The sequence below is a fragment of the Hyla sarda genome, chromosome 3, assembly GCF_029499605.1.
Source record: "Hyla sarda isolate aHylSar1 chromosome 3, aHylSar1.hap1, whole genome shotgun sequence".
NCBI lineage: Eukaryota > Metazoa > Chordata > Amphibia > Anura > Hylidae > Hyla > Hyla sarda.
In genome coordinates this window covers 128,188,640-128,205,752 of record NC_079191.1, presented here as the reverse complement: position 1 = coordinate 128,205,752, position 17,113 = coordinate 128,188,640, and the positions used below count along the sequence as shown (strand labels likewise).

The window sequence follows — 17,113 nt, the reverse complement described above, 5'->3', positions numbered from 1 at the left end:
GGTATTTTGGAGGCGGTTGTGACTTTTTGTGCAACTTTCACACTTGATAAATCCCTGACCTGTGCAAACTGAAAAATAGAATTCACTTTGGTAAGCTCTTTTGTAGCTTTTTGCTTACAGCCAAAAGTCGCACAAAATTTCCTTAGGCGCTTATGCGACTTTTTGTGCTCTAAACCGTTTGATAGATTTTCTTAAAGGTGTTTTGATAGCGCAGCCTTATATAATCCACTACACATATCAAGTGGACTAGCACCTGGAATTCTCTCAAGTTCTGTAGAAAGGAATCATTTTAGAGCCTGCGGTAGTAACAGACTGTGTCTCAGCATAACCATTGCACAATATAAACTAAATATTTATTTTGAAGGTCTTGCATATAGGGAAACTGTACCAAGCTGTATGCATCTAATAAGATAATAAATCTGGGAATTTTTTATTTGCCATTTACCTATTTTGTGGTACAACTCTGGCAACTGGACTTCTACCTTCTCTCTTTGGAACAGATGATATTCGGCTTGTTCACACACTGGAGGGATCATATTGAATTGTCGTGCTACAGAGTATGCTTCCTACAAACATATCAAGAGGTTATTAAGTCAAAGCATACAGTATTCCAGGCATAGACAATCTTTGGCATTGCAAATTTTTTGGACTACATCTTCCATGATGATCTTACAACCAAAATGCTGGCAAAGATTCATGGGAGATATAGTCTAAAACATATGCAGTGCCGAAGGTTGCCTATGCGTGCAGTATTCCATATTCCAGCAATATACTGTATTCACAAATACCCTGCCTCTTTAGATACATTATATGAAAATGTTGCTTCTTCCAGTCTCCTGATCACTGATAGGAAATGTTCACCTCTGGGATAGAGACATGTTGCTAAATTGTCCCACATGAATTATTTGCTTGAGGTCCCACAGCATTTGTTTTGGGTTGAAGTCAGGACTTTGAATACACCAAAGTTTGCTTTTCCCCTCAACCATTTAGCTGTAGACCTGCTTGAGGAAGAGGCCAATGACCATCCTTTATTAACCCCTTCATGCACTTAACATAACAGTACAACAAGGTTTGAGGTATATACACCATGGCTTGACATACTGTTGGGTCACAATAGTCATACTGCCTCGGAAGCTGTGATTGTGTGATCACTACGGGAGCACAATGGTGATGGACAGCACCAGTAATACTGAAATTAGAAATCTTACAATAATTCAGATTTCAAATCATTTGTCAATAAAATATAATCCCAAACAGTTTGGGAGTAATTTTTTTTTTATTATTATGAGCTCCGTTATGTAAACCCCAAATGGATGCTCTTCTTGGATGTATCGAGTCTCACTATAATTTCACGGTGTTCCAGAGCCTTAAAATCCTAGACTGGTCCATTTCAGCAACCATTTAACATGGCTGAAATTGCATTCAATCAACCGAATCCATTTTTAGTTCCATTTCACATTTGGATGGTCCAGTAACTAATGGGACAGTTATTAAATATTGGTGTAAAATTAATGTATTCCCATCGTATTACTCTTTTTTTTCCCTTTCAACTATGAGAGGCATAAAAGTTGATATCTCATAAAAGGCATATAAATTGACATCTCACTGAAAATCATATTAGTATGGGAGCAGGGCCACTGAAGGGTAAGTTAAAAGGTGGGAGGCTGCCTGCTTCTCCCCGTGAACATAGCATATTTTAATAAGAATGAGGCTGGGTTGGCACTAGCATAATATGGAGATATTTTTGTGTGTTATGGCTGTAAATACCAGGCCAACAGCTGTCAGTTTGGGTAATCAAACTTGCTTTTTTATTAGCTGATTTGGGGTTAGGCTATGTTCACTTATCGTTTTGTTTTTTTCATTTTTTTTGTATTGTTTTACATAAAAACAGCTATTTGGCAATTTTATGATTCAAAAGGCTGGAAAAAATTTACTTATTTTACCAGCTATTAAGTGGATAAACAGCTTGAAATGTACACATTATTTTAAGCAAAAGATGACTGAAAAAAACAACTACCAACTTTCTTGCAAATAAATAGACAGGAACAAAAATTGTGTGTGAAAATGGCCTCAATATCCAGCTAGCCATAGCAGTGGGGGTTCTAAGTAGTTGGACATTGCACTGTTCTCATGCTTGGATCTGCTCTACTACTGGTTTATTCGCTAAGTTGTGAGTGACATGTGAGTTGCAGGTGAATCGCTCTTAGATTTAAAAATTTTAAATAAGGGTGAATTCACTAAAAAATCTGGCACATTATTCCACAGATACATTGGGATCCTGTCAAAATGAGATGCGGATGTATCCGTGTACAGAGATGCCTGGGTCCCATACACTTTAATGGCTCAAACGTAGTAAGCTGGTGACCACTATTTTGTTAGTATTAATGCCTACTGAATACAGCATCATTTTTCTATGTAGATTCCTTCAATGCTATAGCAATGAAAGCTTAAATGGGCACTGTCAGATACAAAAACTTTTTATTTTGTTGTACATCTTGGCAAAACATTAACCTTTCTAATTTATTTAATAAGAAATTTGATTTCCTTTTTATAGAAATCATGGCTTTGTCCAAGCTGAAGCACAGGCATGGACAAAGTCCAGTAAATGAGGGTGGGCTAGCATTCCTCTGTGCTCTCTCCTGTCTGATAGTACTCCTCTGTGCTCTCTCCTGTCTGATAGCACTCCTCTCTGCTCTCTACTGTCCGATGGCACTCCTCTGTGCTCTCTCCTGTCTGATAGGACTCCTCTGTGCTCTCTCCTGTCTGATAGGATTCCTCTGTGCTCTCCCCTGTCTGATAGGACTCCTCCGTGCTCTCTCCTGTCTGATAGCACTCCTCCGTGCTCTCTCCTGTCTGATAGCACTCCCTCCTCTGTACTCTCTCCTGTCTGATAGCACTCCTCTGTGCTCTCTCCTGTCTGATAGCACTCCTCTGTGCTCTCTCCTGTCTGATAGGACTCCTCTGTGCTCTCTCCTGTCTGATAGCACTCCTCTGTGCTCTCTCCTGTCTGATAGCACTCCTCTGTGCTCTCTCCTGATAGGACTCCTCTGTGCTCTCTCCTGTCTGATAGGACTCCTATGTGCTCTCGCCTGTCTGATAGGATTCCTCTGTGCTCTTGCCCTTCTGATAGCACTCCTCTGTGTTCTCCTGTCTGATAGTATTCCTCTGTGCTCTCTCCTGTCTGATAGTACTCCTCTGTGCTCTCTCCTGTCTGATAGTACTCCTCTGTGCTCTCTCCAGTCTGACAGGACTCCTCTGTCCTCTTGCCTGTCTGAAAGGCTCCTTTGTGCTCTTGCCTTTCTGATATCACTCCTCTGTGCTCTCTCCTGTATGATAGTATTCCTCTGTGCTCTCTCCTGTCTGATAGTACTCCTCTGTGCTCTCTCCTGTCTGATAGTACTCCTCTGTGCTCTCTCCGGTCTGATAGCACTTCTCTGTGCTCTCTTCTGTCTGATAGTACTCGTCTGTGCTCTCTCCTGTCTGATAGCACTCCTCTGTGCTCTCTCCTGTCTGATAGTATTCCTCTGTGCTCGCTCCTGTCTCATAGTACTCCTCTCTGCTCTCTCCGGTCTGATAGTACTCCTATGTGCTCTCTCCTGTCTGATATTACTCCTCTGTGCTCTCTCCAGTCTGATAGCACTCCTCTGTGCTCTCTCCTGTCCTATATTTTTCTCTGCCCAACTCTGGTAAAACACCAGATCCCTGATGGACCCCATTTGTCAATGGGATCTGTTGACACCCGGTGGTTTCAGTTGTGCACCGACCCATTTTGGGTCCGTTCGGTACAAAAAAAGGGCCGAACGGACCCAGAACAGATCAGAGCACAATGGCAGTGTAAACCTAGCCTTACCCTGAAGTCTATTGTCTCCAGAAAATATTTACTTCACATAAAGAACACTATTGTGTAAAGAAGGGACACAGATAATTCAAGTTCTGTTCAGCAGAAACCTGTGTGATTTGAGGCTGCTGTACACATGATAAAATATATATTCTATTTTCACTGTTTTATTATTATAATCTGTTATTTCCGGTCATGACCTGCACTCTGTGTTCACTTTCAGGATGTTACTTCACAAATGTATTACAGTAATAACATGCTTATACTGTACCATAATCTCCATGGCACTCCAGCGTGATGTCCCCCAGTACATTGCCATCCCTTGGTTGATGACGTAGGACATTGCTCTGACGATTTCTGAGAAGCAAAGAAAAAGGAGATTTTTTAACACTTACCGTAAAATCTCTTTCTCGAAGGATCCATTGGGGAACACAGACCGTGGGTGTATACTGCTGTCTCTAGGAGGTATGACACTATGGAACAAAGAAGTCGGCTCCTCCCAGCAGGATATACCCGCCTCCAGGCCCTGAGGTAATCAGTTTTAGTACCAGAGCAATAGGAGAGAACCGACAGGTCAAGGAAAAAACACGAACTGTCCGAGAACCAGAAGAAAAGATATAACTGAACACACCCTCGGACAGAGAACTAAAGAGAAACCCAAAAGGGCGGGAGCTGTGTCCCCCAATGGATCCTTTGAGAAAGAGATTTTACTGTAAGTGTTAAAAAATCTCCTTTTCTCTATCGGCTCCATTGGGGGACACAGACCGTGGGACGTATCAAAGCCGTCCCTTGGGTGGGCAGATAATCAGTCAGGCAGACGGCTGTGCCGCCTGCAGCAGTTTACGGCCCAGACTAGCATCAGCCGATGCGAAGGTATGAACCCCGGTAGAACCTCGAGAAAGTGTGCAAAGACGACCAAGTAGCCGCCTTGCAAATCTGCGAGGCCGAGGCTTTGTTCTAGAGAGCCCAGGATGCCCCAACAGAAACGGGTAGAATGAGCCACAACCCTGAAGGGAGGAATCTTCCCCCTACAGCGATAGGCTTCCGAAATGGCAGATCGAATCCACCGAGAAGTGGTAGCCTTGGAAGCAGGTTGTCCCTTACGACGACCTTCCGTAAGGACGAAAAAGGAATCACATTGACAAAACGAAGAAGAGATAGAGAGGTAATACCTAACAGCCCAAACCACATCCAGTTTGTGGAGTAAATGCTCCCTAGAATGAGAAGGAGCGGGACAAAAGGACAGAAGAATAATGTCCTCATTGAGATGAAAGGCCGAAACAACCTTAGGCAAAAAGGAAGGATCTGGCCGAAAGACAAACTTGTCCTGGTGAAGCACCAGAAACGGAGAACGGCAGGAGAGAGCTGCCAATTCAGACACTCTCCGAATGGAGGAAATAACAACAAGAGAACGCCACTTTCCAAGAAAGGAGGCGCAGGGACACCTCCCCAAGGGGTTCAAAAGGTTCACCTTGGAGTACCTCCAGAACCAGATTCAAATCCCAAGGGGAAGAAGGTGACCGATAAGAAGGGGCAGCAAGCGCCACTCCTTGAAGGAAGGTCCGGACATGAGAATTAGAAGCCAGAGGACACTGGAAAAGAATAGAAAGGGCCGAAACCTGACCCTTAAGGGAACAGAGAGACAACCCCAGTTCCAATCCCAACTGCAAAGAAAGAGAGAAGACGGGAAACCGAAAAGGTAACGGGGCACAAGACCTGAGCTCCACACCAACTAAAATAAGACTGCCAGGTACGGTGGTAAATTTTTGCCGAGGAGGACTTACGAGCCTTAAGCATGGTGCGAATGACTTGGGAAGAGAAACCGCGGCTCTCAAAACCGCGGTCTCGAGCAGAGACGGTAATAGGGGTGGCACAGGAGACCTGAGATAGGAGGTCTGGACAATAGGGAAGGCGCAACATTAAGTCGTTCAGGAGCCTGACCATGACGACGTACCACGCCCGCCGGGCCCAGACTGGGCCACTAGAATGGCGGAAACGTCCCACTGAGAGTTTCCTCAAGACCCCGAAAAGAGAAGAAAGGGAGGAAACAGATAAGGTAGGGCAAAGCTCGACCACCAAATAGACAAGGTAGGGCAAGGCTCGACCAAGAGAGAGGAACGCTTCGGTTGAGGCGGGACAAGCAGAGGTCCACGCCTGGAGCGCCCCAGGGGTTGCAGATCACAGCAAACACCCCTGGATGTAGGGACCAGTGGCCTTGGACAACTGAGGACCGGCCAAGAAGATCACATCCCAGAGACGGCCAGACTGAAGATAACTGAGATGGCCGGAAACCTGAGTTCCGCCCAGGAGGAAAATTCCCAAGAAGCAAGCAAAGAAAGAATTGCCCTAGGCCCCAAAATGTTGAAGGGGAAAAAGCTTCTCGGGGGGGCCAAGACCCCAGACCGGCGGCCCCTGAAAATGCCTCCCCAGCCTGACACACTGACAGGGATGGACAGGAAGGAACACCCCCGAAAAAAATGAGGGGGAAAACAAAGCCACCATAGAAGGGACCAACAAGACTGACGAGAGAGAACGATCTTGCGGCCGAGAGACAATGGAGACCTGTCACACCGGAAGAAAATCACCAGTTGAAGAGGTGGGTGATGAAACTGGGAAATCGCCAATCGACCCAGGACATCCATGCAAAAGCGAATGGAAACTGGTGCAGGGAGCCGAAGGCATCAGACTCCTGAAAAGAGTCGGGGGAGTCGAAAGCGGGCAGAGGCCGCATCGAACTGGAGCCCCAGGAGAGCGGCTGGGCTTGTCCCAAATGACCATCCAACCGAAGTGAGACAAGGTCTGGAGGTTGAGACTAAGACTCTCCAGGATCTGGGTCCTGGCTGGAGCTCAGATCAGGAGGTAGTCCAAATAAGGAATTATGGAAACAACTGTTGTCCGTAAAAAGGCTATCACAGGTGCCAGGACTTTGGTAAAGGTCCGCGGAGAAGTGGCCAGACCGAAAGGGATAGCCACAATAGAAATGACAGTCCGAAACTGCAGAGTGGAGGTACCGCTGATGACCGGGAAACAATGAGAAGTGGAGGCAGGCATCCTTGATGTCCCCTTGAACCATGGACGCCAGCACAGAACGGAGAGACTCCATTCGGGATGGGAACGCAAGATGCTGGCTGAGATACTCAAGAACCAAACATTCCCCTGAAGCTGCATGTCCAGGCATCCCAGAGGGTGAGAGGCGACCAACCACTCGAGAGAGGTCGGCGGGTGGGGGGCGACCCTTCAGGCCGAGGAAGGCCTACGGGTGCCTGATGGGGTCGCCAAACAGCCGGAACGGATAGCCGACCTCCGGGAGGAATGGGATCAGAAAGAGGAGCCCTCTTCCCATGTAGACGCCTGGATGGACCCTTTGTTGGTACCCTTTGTTGGTACCAAAGGCCGCAGAACCGGAAGGAGAACTTACGATGGAAAGCGGTTCTGTGAGCCTTACCAGAGGTAATAAAGAACTCTTTTTCCGCCCGTCGCCTCACTTCCTGAAGGTGGCGTCCGCATTCCAGGCTTAAAGCCACATGAAGGGACGGTGGCTACCAGGTAGCTTGTGGTAAAGGCAGCACAGTGGCTGCACATGGAAGCAGAACACAGAAAAAACTCTGGCTTCAGAGCATAGGAGAGCTAGATTAAATAAATCCTCCGGAGGGATCTTGAAGACTACCATGGCGGAGTTGGAAGACCATAGTAAAAGGGCCTTTGACACTCAGGCAGAAGCAAAAGCAGGAAGATTGCCAAAATATCCACCTTCATGTCCGCTGGATTCTTGAAGGCAGCCGCATCAGCCAACGGCCGGGAATGCACCTTAGAGAGGCGGGAGACCGGCGGATCCACAGTTGGAGAGGAGGTCCATCGAGCAATGAGGTCCTTGGGGAAGGAATACCACGCTTGAACCTTCTTCGTTTCCGGAAACTTCTTGTCAGGGTGACTTCCGATAGATACCCGCAGGGCGTAAAATTCAGCGTGAGAGCTGAAAGTCTTGAGTGCCGGTCGGGCACAAAGAAAGGAGACTTCTGGAGCCACGTCCGAAGTTCCCGCAACCACTGAGTACACCACATCAGGCACATCCGTGCGGTCCTCTGAGTCGGAGGCCGAATCAGAAACCTCATCCGCAAGTTCTCCAGGTAAATGGGAACGAGGTGGGGAAGCCCTGGAAGAGGTCGGACACGATGAAAGGAAACTTCTGGACCACGTCCGAAGTTCCTGGGTCCTTTAGCTGGAAGGTGTATCTTATGGCCGCAACCAATGAGTACACAACTTTAGGCACATCTGTGCGGTCCTCTGAGTTGGAGGCCGAATCAGAACTTCTTCCACAAGTTCTCCAGGTGAATGGGAACATGTGAGGCGGCCATGGAAGAGAGAAAGACGGACCTGGTACGCGGGTATGGAGAGCCAGAGCGGCGACCCTGAGAGCATTCTCTAGAGGAGCGATGCTTGCTACAGGTTGCAGTAACGGGGCGATGCCTGCAAGGGGAGCGCCCGTGCCTGCCAGAAGACTTGGGGGATGAGTCAGATGACACGCCCCTATGATGCTGCGAGAGCATCAGAATAGGGGGAGAGCGGGACCCTCCGGAGGGCCGGTGTAGGAAGGGCCTCTCCAAGGCAGTCCCACATAACGGGAGACCTGAGCCAAGTCAGATATAGACTGGGAGAGGGAGGGAACCCAGGCTGGAGGGGTAGCCGAACCCACCGGGTCTGGAAGAACAACCGGGGTAGAGTAGCAGGGGGGTCTGGGGGAGCAGTGGAGCAGGCAGAACAAGTGGTTCAGCAGAACCAGACAGTTTAGAGTTACAGTATTAACAGAGTAAAGGAGTGGCTAACACTCCAGTTAACTGTTTAGAGGGAGGCCGTTCTGGGCCTCTCTCACCCAAGACTGTGTTCCATTTCACTGTGTTGCTGATACAGTCTGCTTATTTTACTGTTTCACATGCCTTGAGATCCCCATAGACCACAATCAACCTATTTTATAAATTAAACCACAACACTGTAACACTCTGTCCCGCCCCGGGACTCGAACCCGTGGTGGTCTCCAGCTGTCAGAGAGGAGAAATGCTGGGCAATAGCAAGGGGAGGGGGGGCGTGTTAGGAGCAGGGGGCACCACTGATTGGCCCCTGCCACCATAATCGCGCGTACAGCGCTGATTGGTGCACAGTTTGCGCCCAGCCGAAGTATTAACAAAAAGTCCCGAAATGGCTCCCGCTCCTTGCCCCGAGCGCACATGTGAATGCATGTGCGCTCGCGGGGAACTGAGCGGACTAGACGCTGCCGGCAGCAGCCGCTGCTGAAAGTGAAAGTAAGCCGGCACTCAGAGCGCCCGCATAGAGAACGCCGCGGCTGTCAGCCGCTTCAATGTAAAAAAACACACACAGTCATTCCACACACACACATATATATAAGAAAAAAGTGTAGAAAGTTGCCCTTCAAACTGCCACTGCTCACCCCAATGTTTAATAAAGGACCCCTGTCCAGGCCAGCCCCATTAGACCCATGAGAAAGGTGGGCCAAAAACTGAGGGTCTCCAGATGTTGCAAATCTGCACCTAAGGAGAAAGGGAAATATACTCACCTCAGTCACAAGAACTTACCTCATGAAGTCTTCCTATGAAGTCTTCAGCCAGCTTTTATCACCTGCATCACGCCGGGCTACCATGTGCGAGCGAGGCGAGCAGGGAGATAGGGTGACCCGGACCCATGAGGTACAAACCCAGGCGCTGACCGTTGGCGAGAGGGGGTGAACAGCGCATATACGCAATGTCTGTGCCCCCTTACTCGCAATGGGGAAACAGTGAGCCGCAGTTCCTGAGTCCCCACCTGAAAACAGGAAAGAAAATGGAATAAAAAAATCTAATACATCCCTAAATCTAGGAAAATAAAAAAACATAAGACCTGGTCTGGAGAGAACTCCAGACCATGTCCACCTCCTTAGATTTGCAAGGCGGCTACTTGGTCGTCTTTGCACACTTTCTCGAGGTTCTACCGGGGTTCATACCTTCGCATCGGCTGATGCTAGTTTGGGCCGTAAACTGCTGCAGGCGGCACAGCCGTCTGCCTGACTGATTATCTGCCCACCCAAGGGACGGCTTTGGTACGTCCCACGGTCTGTGTCCCCCAATGGAGCCGATAGAGAAAAGGAGATTTTTTAACACTTACAGTAAAATCTCTTTCTCAAAGGATCCATTGGGGGACACAGCTCCCGCCCTTTTGGGTTTCTCTTTGGTTCTCTGTCCGAGGGTGTGTTCAGTTATATCTTTTCTTCTGGTTCTCGGACAGTTCGTGTTTTTTCCTTGACCTGTCGGTTCTCTCCTATTGCTCTGGTACTAAAACTGATTACCTCAGGGCCTGGAGGCGGGTATATCCTGTTGGGAGGAGCCGACTTCTTTGTTGACATAGTGTCGTACCTCCTAGAGACAGCAGCATACACCCACGGTCTGTGTCCCCCAATTGAGCTGATAGAGAAAATGGTTACAACATTTAGAGATATATGAATATGAAATACCTTGGAAATAACAGCAGATGACATTATGAGAAGGAAATATCATTCAAACCAAAAAGTTGAGTTTTTATGTGAACAGGGTTGCCCACTTTTACTGGACAACTTACCCAAAAACATGGTCAAGTGACTTTCTTATGGACACATTAAAAACCCATAGTGACCCATTGGTTGTTGGGAATACATTGTTCTACATTGAACAGTGACACTGAGACGGACCCTTTGTTTGGAGTTTGGGTGGATAGTGTGGGGGCTGACCTACTGGTGATTCTACAGGCCTATTTAGATGTAATGATACTAGCTAAACTGGTAGCACAACATTGATTGCTCTTTACCCCTTTTGTTGTTGTGTGTTTTTTCTGTATATTCTAACAGTGTGGAATTGCCTCTGCAGATTTCCCTGCAGAAATGCTGCAGATTTTCCACTGCAGAAAAACAAGAGCATTTCTCCCAGCATGTGGCTGTACCCTGAGAGTATGTTTGCACGGCAGAATTTCCACAATTCTTCAGAATTTCTGTTCAGCAAAGCTTGTTGAACAGAATTGCGGAATTCTGATGAAATTGTGGCAGAATTCCTGTGTCGTCTAAAACAGAAGTATACTGAAATTCAGGCCCCCCTGATTTAAATGGAATTCCACTGCGGAATTTCGCAAAATGTAAGACTACTGTTATATTTTGACAGAATGTGGAAAGCATAATTTCCACCGTGGAAATTCTGTTGCCTGAATAAAATGGCAGGATCCCAGTCTTCTGCAGAATTCAGCACGGAAATTCCGCTGTGCGAACATACCCCTAAAGCAATGTTCACACAACGGAATTTCAAAGCTGAATATTTACACGGAATTCTGCTTGGGAATTTCTGACGGGTGAACATAACCTCAGGCTAAGTTTACACTGCACAAAGTAGGCTACAATTTTTTGCGGACATTTTTTTGTTTACAGATCAAAATAAAGTAGGTCAGTAAATTTTATGTAGTGTGAACTTAGCTTTAGGGTAAATTAACTTGTGGCAGATTTGTTGCAGAAATGTCTCTCTTATTAATTTGAAATGTCCTCAGAGGATGGAAGTGGTTATTTGTCACAGAATTTTTTGCAACCAATCTGCTGTATGTGAAATATCAGGCTGAGGGATTTTGTGATGCCACACAAATTGTAATATCCAGTCACTAAGATCACTAGCCGTGCTCTCAGAACGATGGGGGAGATTTATCAAAACCTGTGCAGAGGAAGAGTGGTGCAGTTGCCCATAGCAACCAATCAGATTGCTTCTTTCATTTTCCACAGGCCTCTAAAGAGGCCTGTGGAAAATGAAAGAAGCAATCTGATTGGTTGCTATGGGCAACTGCACCACTCTTCCTCGGCACAGGTTTTGATAAATCTCCCCTGATGTGTTGTCACTGTCAGACAGAGACTTTGGTTGCTGAATTGATACGTTGGTGGGTCTGTGGATTCAGGGCACCTGAGGTTGCAAAATTGTAAAAAAATTATGGAATCACCACCCTGTTTGGCGCGCACTAGCAAATACACAAATCAAAGATAGGACAGAGAACAATGGCCCCGATTAACTAACTAGTGGAGTGGAGTTTACTGTGTGAATTTTTTTTCTGGACAGATATTTTCCTGTGGTAATTTTTTTTTTTTTTTACAACTATTCTAAACTAGATGTGGTTTTCCTGAGCTCCAATCCACCACATTTTATGTGGAAAAATGTATGAATTTGTTATGATTTTCAAAACTTTAGGGACATGCCCCTTTTCAGTGACCATGTCCCCTTTCCTGGGGCAAAATGGAGGTGGTCGGGTTCCTGTTTTTTTTTTTTTTTGGTCGTAGTAACGATCACACATGACAACGTGTGATAAATTGTAGCCGCAAAACCCACAAAAAAAAAAAACATCGGGAACACAATAGTAAATAACTAAACACAACTTCTTAAAACATATTGGGGGAGATTTATCAAAACCTGTGCAAAGCAAAAGTTGCCCAGTTGCCCATAGCAACCAATCAGCTCGCTTTTTTTTTAACAAGGCCTCAGCAAAATGAAAGAAGCGATCTGATTGGTTGCTGTGGGCAACTGGGCAACTTTTCCTCTGTACAGGTTTTGATAAATCTCCCCCATGGCTTTCAGATCAGATAGAAGGAAAAAATATGGAATCTCTCAATATTTAGGAAAAAAAGTTAAATGAATGCTATGTAGTCTGCACCTAAATGGGCTTCGGTTGACTAAAGGTTACAGTCAAAATGACCTATGACCTTGTGACATGTGAGAATTGCTGACTTTCAGTTATAAAAGGTCTCCCTAGAAGGCTGCTCACAGATTTCTGATATTGGAGATTTGACTCAACATTTTGGCTCAGGGAAGCTCAGGCTGACAATCTGTTGGTTCCGTCAGTTTTCAGAACGGCAGCTCGGAGTAACCATAGAAGAACCGGTCTCTTGTACAAAAACAAATAGATAGGCCCAAATTAAAGATAAAGAAACAAATCTGCCAGGGATAAGAAGAAGGGGCTGAGATCCTAGCCACGACTCCCGAGCTGAGTTGTCAGAAAATCGCCATGTCACTTACAGAAAATCGCCATGTCACTGCAGTTATCTGCTGAAAACATAGTTGTGATATCATAGTTGTTTACCTGGCTGAAATGTACTTGTGACACATACCGGACATTAATCTCACTTGTGATGTCACAGCAGTATATGTGACAAACAAACATGTAATTCTCTAGCTCGCTTATCAATTGTCCCTGTCATTTACCTGACCTAATCCACTTGCCGTGTCAAACTAGCACCTGACTGAAAATCGCTTGTGATGTCACAGTAGCATGCTTGAATGAAAATCGCTTGTGATGTCATAGCTCACCTGACAAAAACATACTTTTTTTCTTAAATTTACTTTACCGAAACCCACATGTGGTATCACAGACAGACCTGACTGAAACTCACATGTAGTGTCATTGACTATGATATTACAGTAGCTTAGATAAGAGCAGATGTGCCATTAATGGAGTATGATGAGAGTACAGTGGTCCCTCAAGTTACAATATTAATTGGTTCTGGGACGACCATTGTAAGTTGAAACCATTGTATGTTGAGACCATACCTCTATGGAAACCTGGTAATTGGTTCTAAAGCCACCAAAATGTCATCCAAAAATAGAAAAAAGTGAGGATTAAAGAAAAATAAGTAGATAACTAATATAGATAAAGCAAATCCTTACACATAAAAGTAATAAAGATCTGCTGGGAGCTGTAAAATCACTGTCTATGTCAGTGTTTCCCAACCAGGGTGCCTCCAGCTGTTGCAAAACTACAACTCCCAACATGCCCGGACAGCCAACGGCTGTCCGGGCATGCTGCTGGGAGTTGTAGTTTTGCAACAGCTGGAGGCACCCTGGTTGGGAAACAATGGTTTATGTAGAGGACAGGAGCTTCTTCAGGGTCCTATACAGTACACCCAGTGTCCCAAATGGAGCCGCCCTTACTTGGTGTCCAAAAGGAGCAGCTAACTCTGGCACAGGTAAGGAGTAGTACAGAACTTGTAGTTCTTCCCTGTACTGTAGGGATAGAGGTGATTTACCAATGAATGCCCATTCTGATTGGTCAGTTCCTCCAGTTGTGACACGTTTCACAGATCTGGACTGTCTGTATATTGTATGTTGAGTCTGGTTTCAAGTTACAATGTTCCAGAAAAGACCATTGTATGTTGAAACTATTGTATGTTGAGGCCATTGTAAGTTGAGGGATCACTGTAGTAGCCCCTGTTGTGTATGTCACATAGCTGAGTGGTGTTAACCTAAAATGTCCCTTCTGTGTCTCACACACCTTAAGCCGTTCCTACATACAAAGGGGGAGAGTTATCAAAACCTGTCCAGAGGAAAAGTTGCTGAGTTGCCCATAGCGACCAATCAGATCACTTCTTTCATTTTTGAAAAGGCCTCTGAAAAATAAAAGAAGCGATCTGATTGGTTGCTATGGGAAACTCAGCAACTTTTCCACTGGACAGGCTTTCATAAATCTCCCCCAAAAAGTCCTGGAGTGATACCTGGGTTCTGGTATACAACTTTACTTAAATCCTGATGCAATCCAGTACAACACATATATCTGAATGTAGCTTGAAAAGTACAGCTCTGACGAAGTACAACTCTGGATTCAGGAGAAGAAGAATTCAGTCACTGTCCCTTAATACTTATTTCGCAGATACTTTGTAGGAATACATCTTTAGTTGTCTAGCACGTGTACATGATAGTGTTCTCTTCAGATATGTGTGTATGTTAAAGTTCTCTGTTACTCAAGCTTACAACCCTAATTACAGATACTACTGGATGGGGATCCTCATGTGGGGTAAACTGTTAAAGAGGCACTGTCATTGTTAAAAACTTTTCATATATTACAGGACTCATTATAATATGACATTTCACAATATACACCTGTTACAAAAAATGAAAATTTTCACCTGAAATTCAAGCTCAAAATAGCTGCCACTAGGGGTCGCCTGTCTTTTAGCCAGACAGACTAGTCTAGATTTTACAGCATACTGGATACCGGCCGTAAAGCATACTGGTATCCAGTATAGGAGATTTCTATTGTGTATGCAAAACTACAGATAAAGGATGTGTGGACATGCTGGGAGCTGTAGTTTTACAACAGCTGGAGGCAACACTGCTCTAACACAGTTATTTACAAACATTGCAGCTTCATTTGTCACTAAACTACAACTCCCAGAATGCTGAAAAAAGTCTGTGAAAGATGAATGACACACATAGTGACAGCTATGCTGATTTAGCATCCAGCTTTACTAGGAGAAGATAAAACAGATAGAACATGTATTCATAAAAATGCTGTACTTTTACCTAAAAAATTCTTGCACTCATTTTATAAAGATCTATTCTTATATTTATACATTTCATCCTGTTATGAATTCACCATAATTATGGACATTTATCAACGGGTTTAGTCAGGTTTTCTTTACTATAATTGTCGCAAAATTGTCGCAACTGCGACTACGCGATTTTTTGTGCGACATTTTGACTGGAAAGCGAGAAAAGCAAGTTGTCACGATGCCGGCTGGCAGGTAGTGGATCCTCTGTGCCAGAGAGGGATTGGCGTGGACCGTGCTAGTGGACCGGTTCTAAGCCACTACTGGTATTCACCAGAGCCCGCCGCAAAGCGGGATGGTCTTGCTGCGGCGGTAGTGACCAGGTCGTATCCACTAGCAACGGCTCACCTCTCTGGCTGCTGAAGATAGGCGCGGTACAAGGGAGTAGGCAGAAGCAAGGTCGGACGTAGCAGAAGGTCGGGGCAGGCAGCAAGGATCGTAGTCAGGGGCAACGGCAGAAGGTCTGGAAACACAGGCAAGGAACACACAAGGAACGCTTTCACTGGCACTAAGGCAACAAGATCCGGCAAGGGAGTGCAGGGGAAGTGAGGTGATATAGGGAAGTGCACAGGTGATTACCCTAATTGGAACCACTGCGCCAATCAGCGGCGCAGTGGCCCTTTAAATCGCAGAGACCCGGCGCGCGCGCGCCCTAGGGAGCGGGGCCGCGCGCGCCGGGACAGAACAGACGGGGAGCGAGTCAGGTAGGGGAGCCGGGGTGCGCATCGCGAGCGGGCGCTACCCGCATCGCGAATCGCATCCCGGCTGGCAGCGGGATCGCAGCGCCCCGGGTCAGAGGACGTGACCGGAGCGCTGCAGCGGAGAGAGTGAAGCGAGCGCTCCGGGGAGGAGCGGGGACCCGGAGCGCTCGGCGTAACAGTACCCCCCCCTTGGGTCTCCCCCTCTTCTTGGAGCCTGAGAACCTGAGGAGCAGACTTTTGTCAAGGATGTTGTCCTCAGGTTCCCAGGATCTCTCTTCAGGACCACAACCCTCCCAGTCTACTAAAAAAAAATTTTTCCCTCTGACCTTTTTGGCAGCCAAAATTTCCTTGACCGAGAAGACGTCCGAGGAGCCGGAAACAGGAGTGGGAGGAACAGATTTGGGAGAAAAACGGTTGAGGATGAGTGGTTTGAGAAGAGAGACGTGAAAGGCATTAGGGATACGAAGAGAAGGAGGAAGAAGAAGTTTATAAGAGACAGGATTAATTTGACACAAAATTTTGAAAGGACCAAGATAGCGTGGTCCCAACTTGTAGCTAGGGACACGGAAGCGGACATATTTAGCGGAGAGCCATACCTTGTCTCCAGGGGAAAAAACGGGGGGAGCTCTTCTTTTCTTATCCGCGAACCTCTTCATGCGTGAAGAAGCCTGTAAGAGAGAATTTTGGGTCTCTCTCCATATAATGGAAAGGTCACGAGAAATTTCATCCACAGCGGGCAGACCAGAGGGCAAGGGGGTAGGGAGGGGGGGAAGAGGGTGACGGCCGTACACCACGAAAAATGGGGATTTGGAGGAAGATTCAGAGACCCTGAAGTTATACGAGAATTCGGCCCATGGAAGGAGATCTGCCCAGTCATCCTGGCGGGAGGAAACAAAATGTCGCAAATAATCACCCAAGATCTGGTTAATTCTTTCTACTTGTCCATTGGACTGGGGATGATATGCAGAGGAAAAATTTAATTTAATCTTGAGTTGTTTACAGAGAGCCCTCCAGAATTTAGACACGAATTGGACACCTCTATCCGAGACAATCTGCGTAGGCAACCCGTGAAGACGAAAAATGTGTACAAAAAATTGTTTAGCCAACTGAGGCGCAGAAGGAAGACCAGGAAGAGGGATGAAATGTGCCATTTTGGAGAATCGATCAACGACCACCCAAATAACAGTGTTGCCACGGGAAGGGGGTAAATCA

The 17,113-nt window shown here is 46.3% G+C and overlaps 1 protein-coding gene and 1 long non-coding RNA gene across 4 annotated transcripts in view; one reads left to right on the top strand and one right to left on the bottom strand.

Moving 5' to 3' along the window:
- The window catches only part of KCNAB1 (potassium voltage-gated channel subfamily A regulatory beta subunit 1), a 424,457-nt gene that overhangs the window by 15,653 nt on the left and 391,691 nt on the right, over nucleotides 1–17,113 (bottom strand). For all 3 annotated transcript variants that reach the window (XM_056565010.1, XM_056565011.1, XM_056565012.1), the window contains 2 exons: nucleotides 4,110–4,195; nucleotides 446–566 (listed from right to left, as the gene is read on the bottom strand). In XM_056565010.1, the coding sequence (XP_056420985.1) occupies nucleotides 446–566; nucleotides 4,110–4,195 (207 nt within the window). The remainder of the gene's footprint in view (nucleotides 1–445; nucleotides 567–4,109; nucleotides 4,196–17,113) is intronic.
- The window catches only part of LOC130361699 (uncharacterized), a 56,805-nt gene that overhangs the window by 22,063 nt on the left and 17,629 nt on the right, over nucleotides 1–17,113 (top strand). The gene's annotated exons all lie outside the window — the stretch shown is intronic.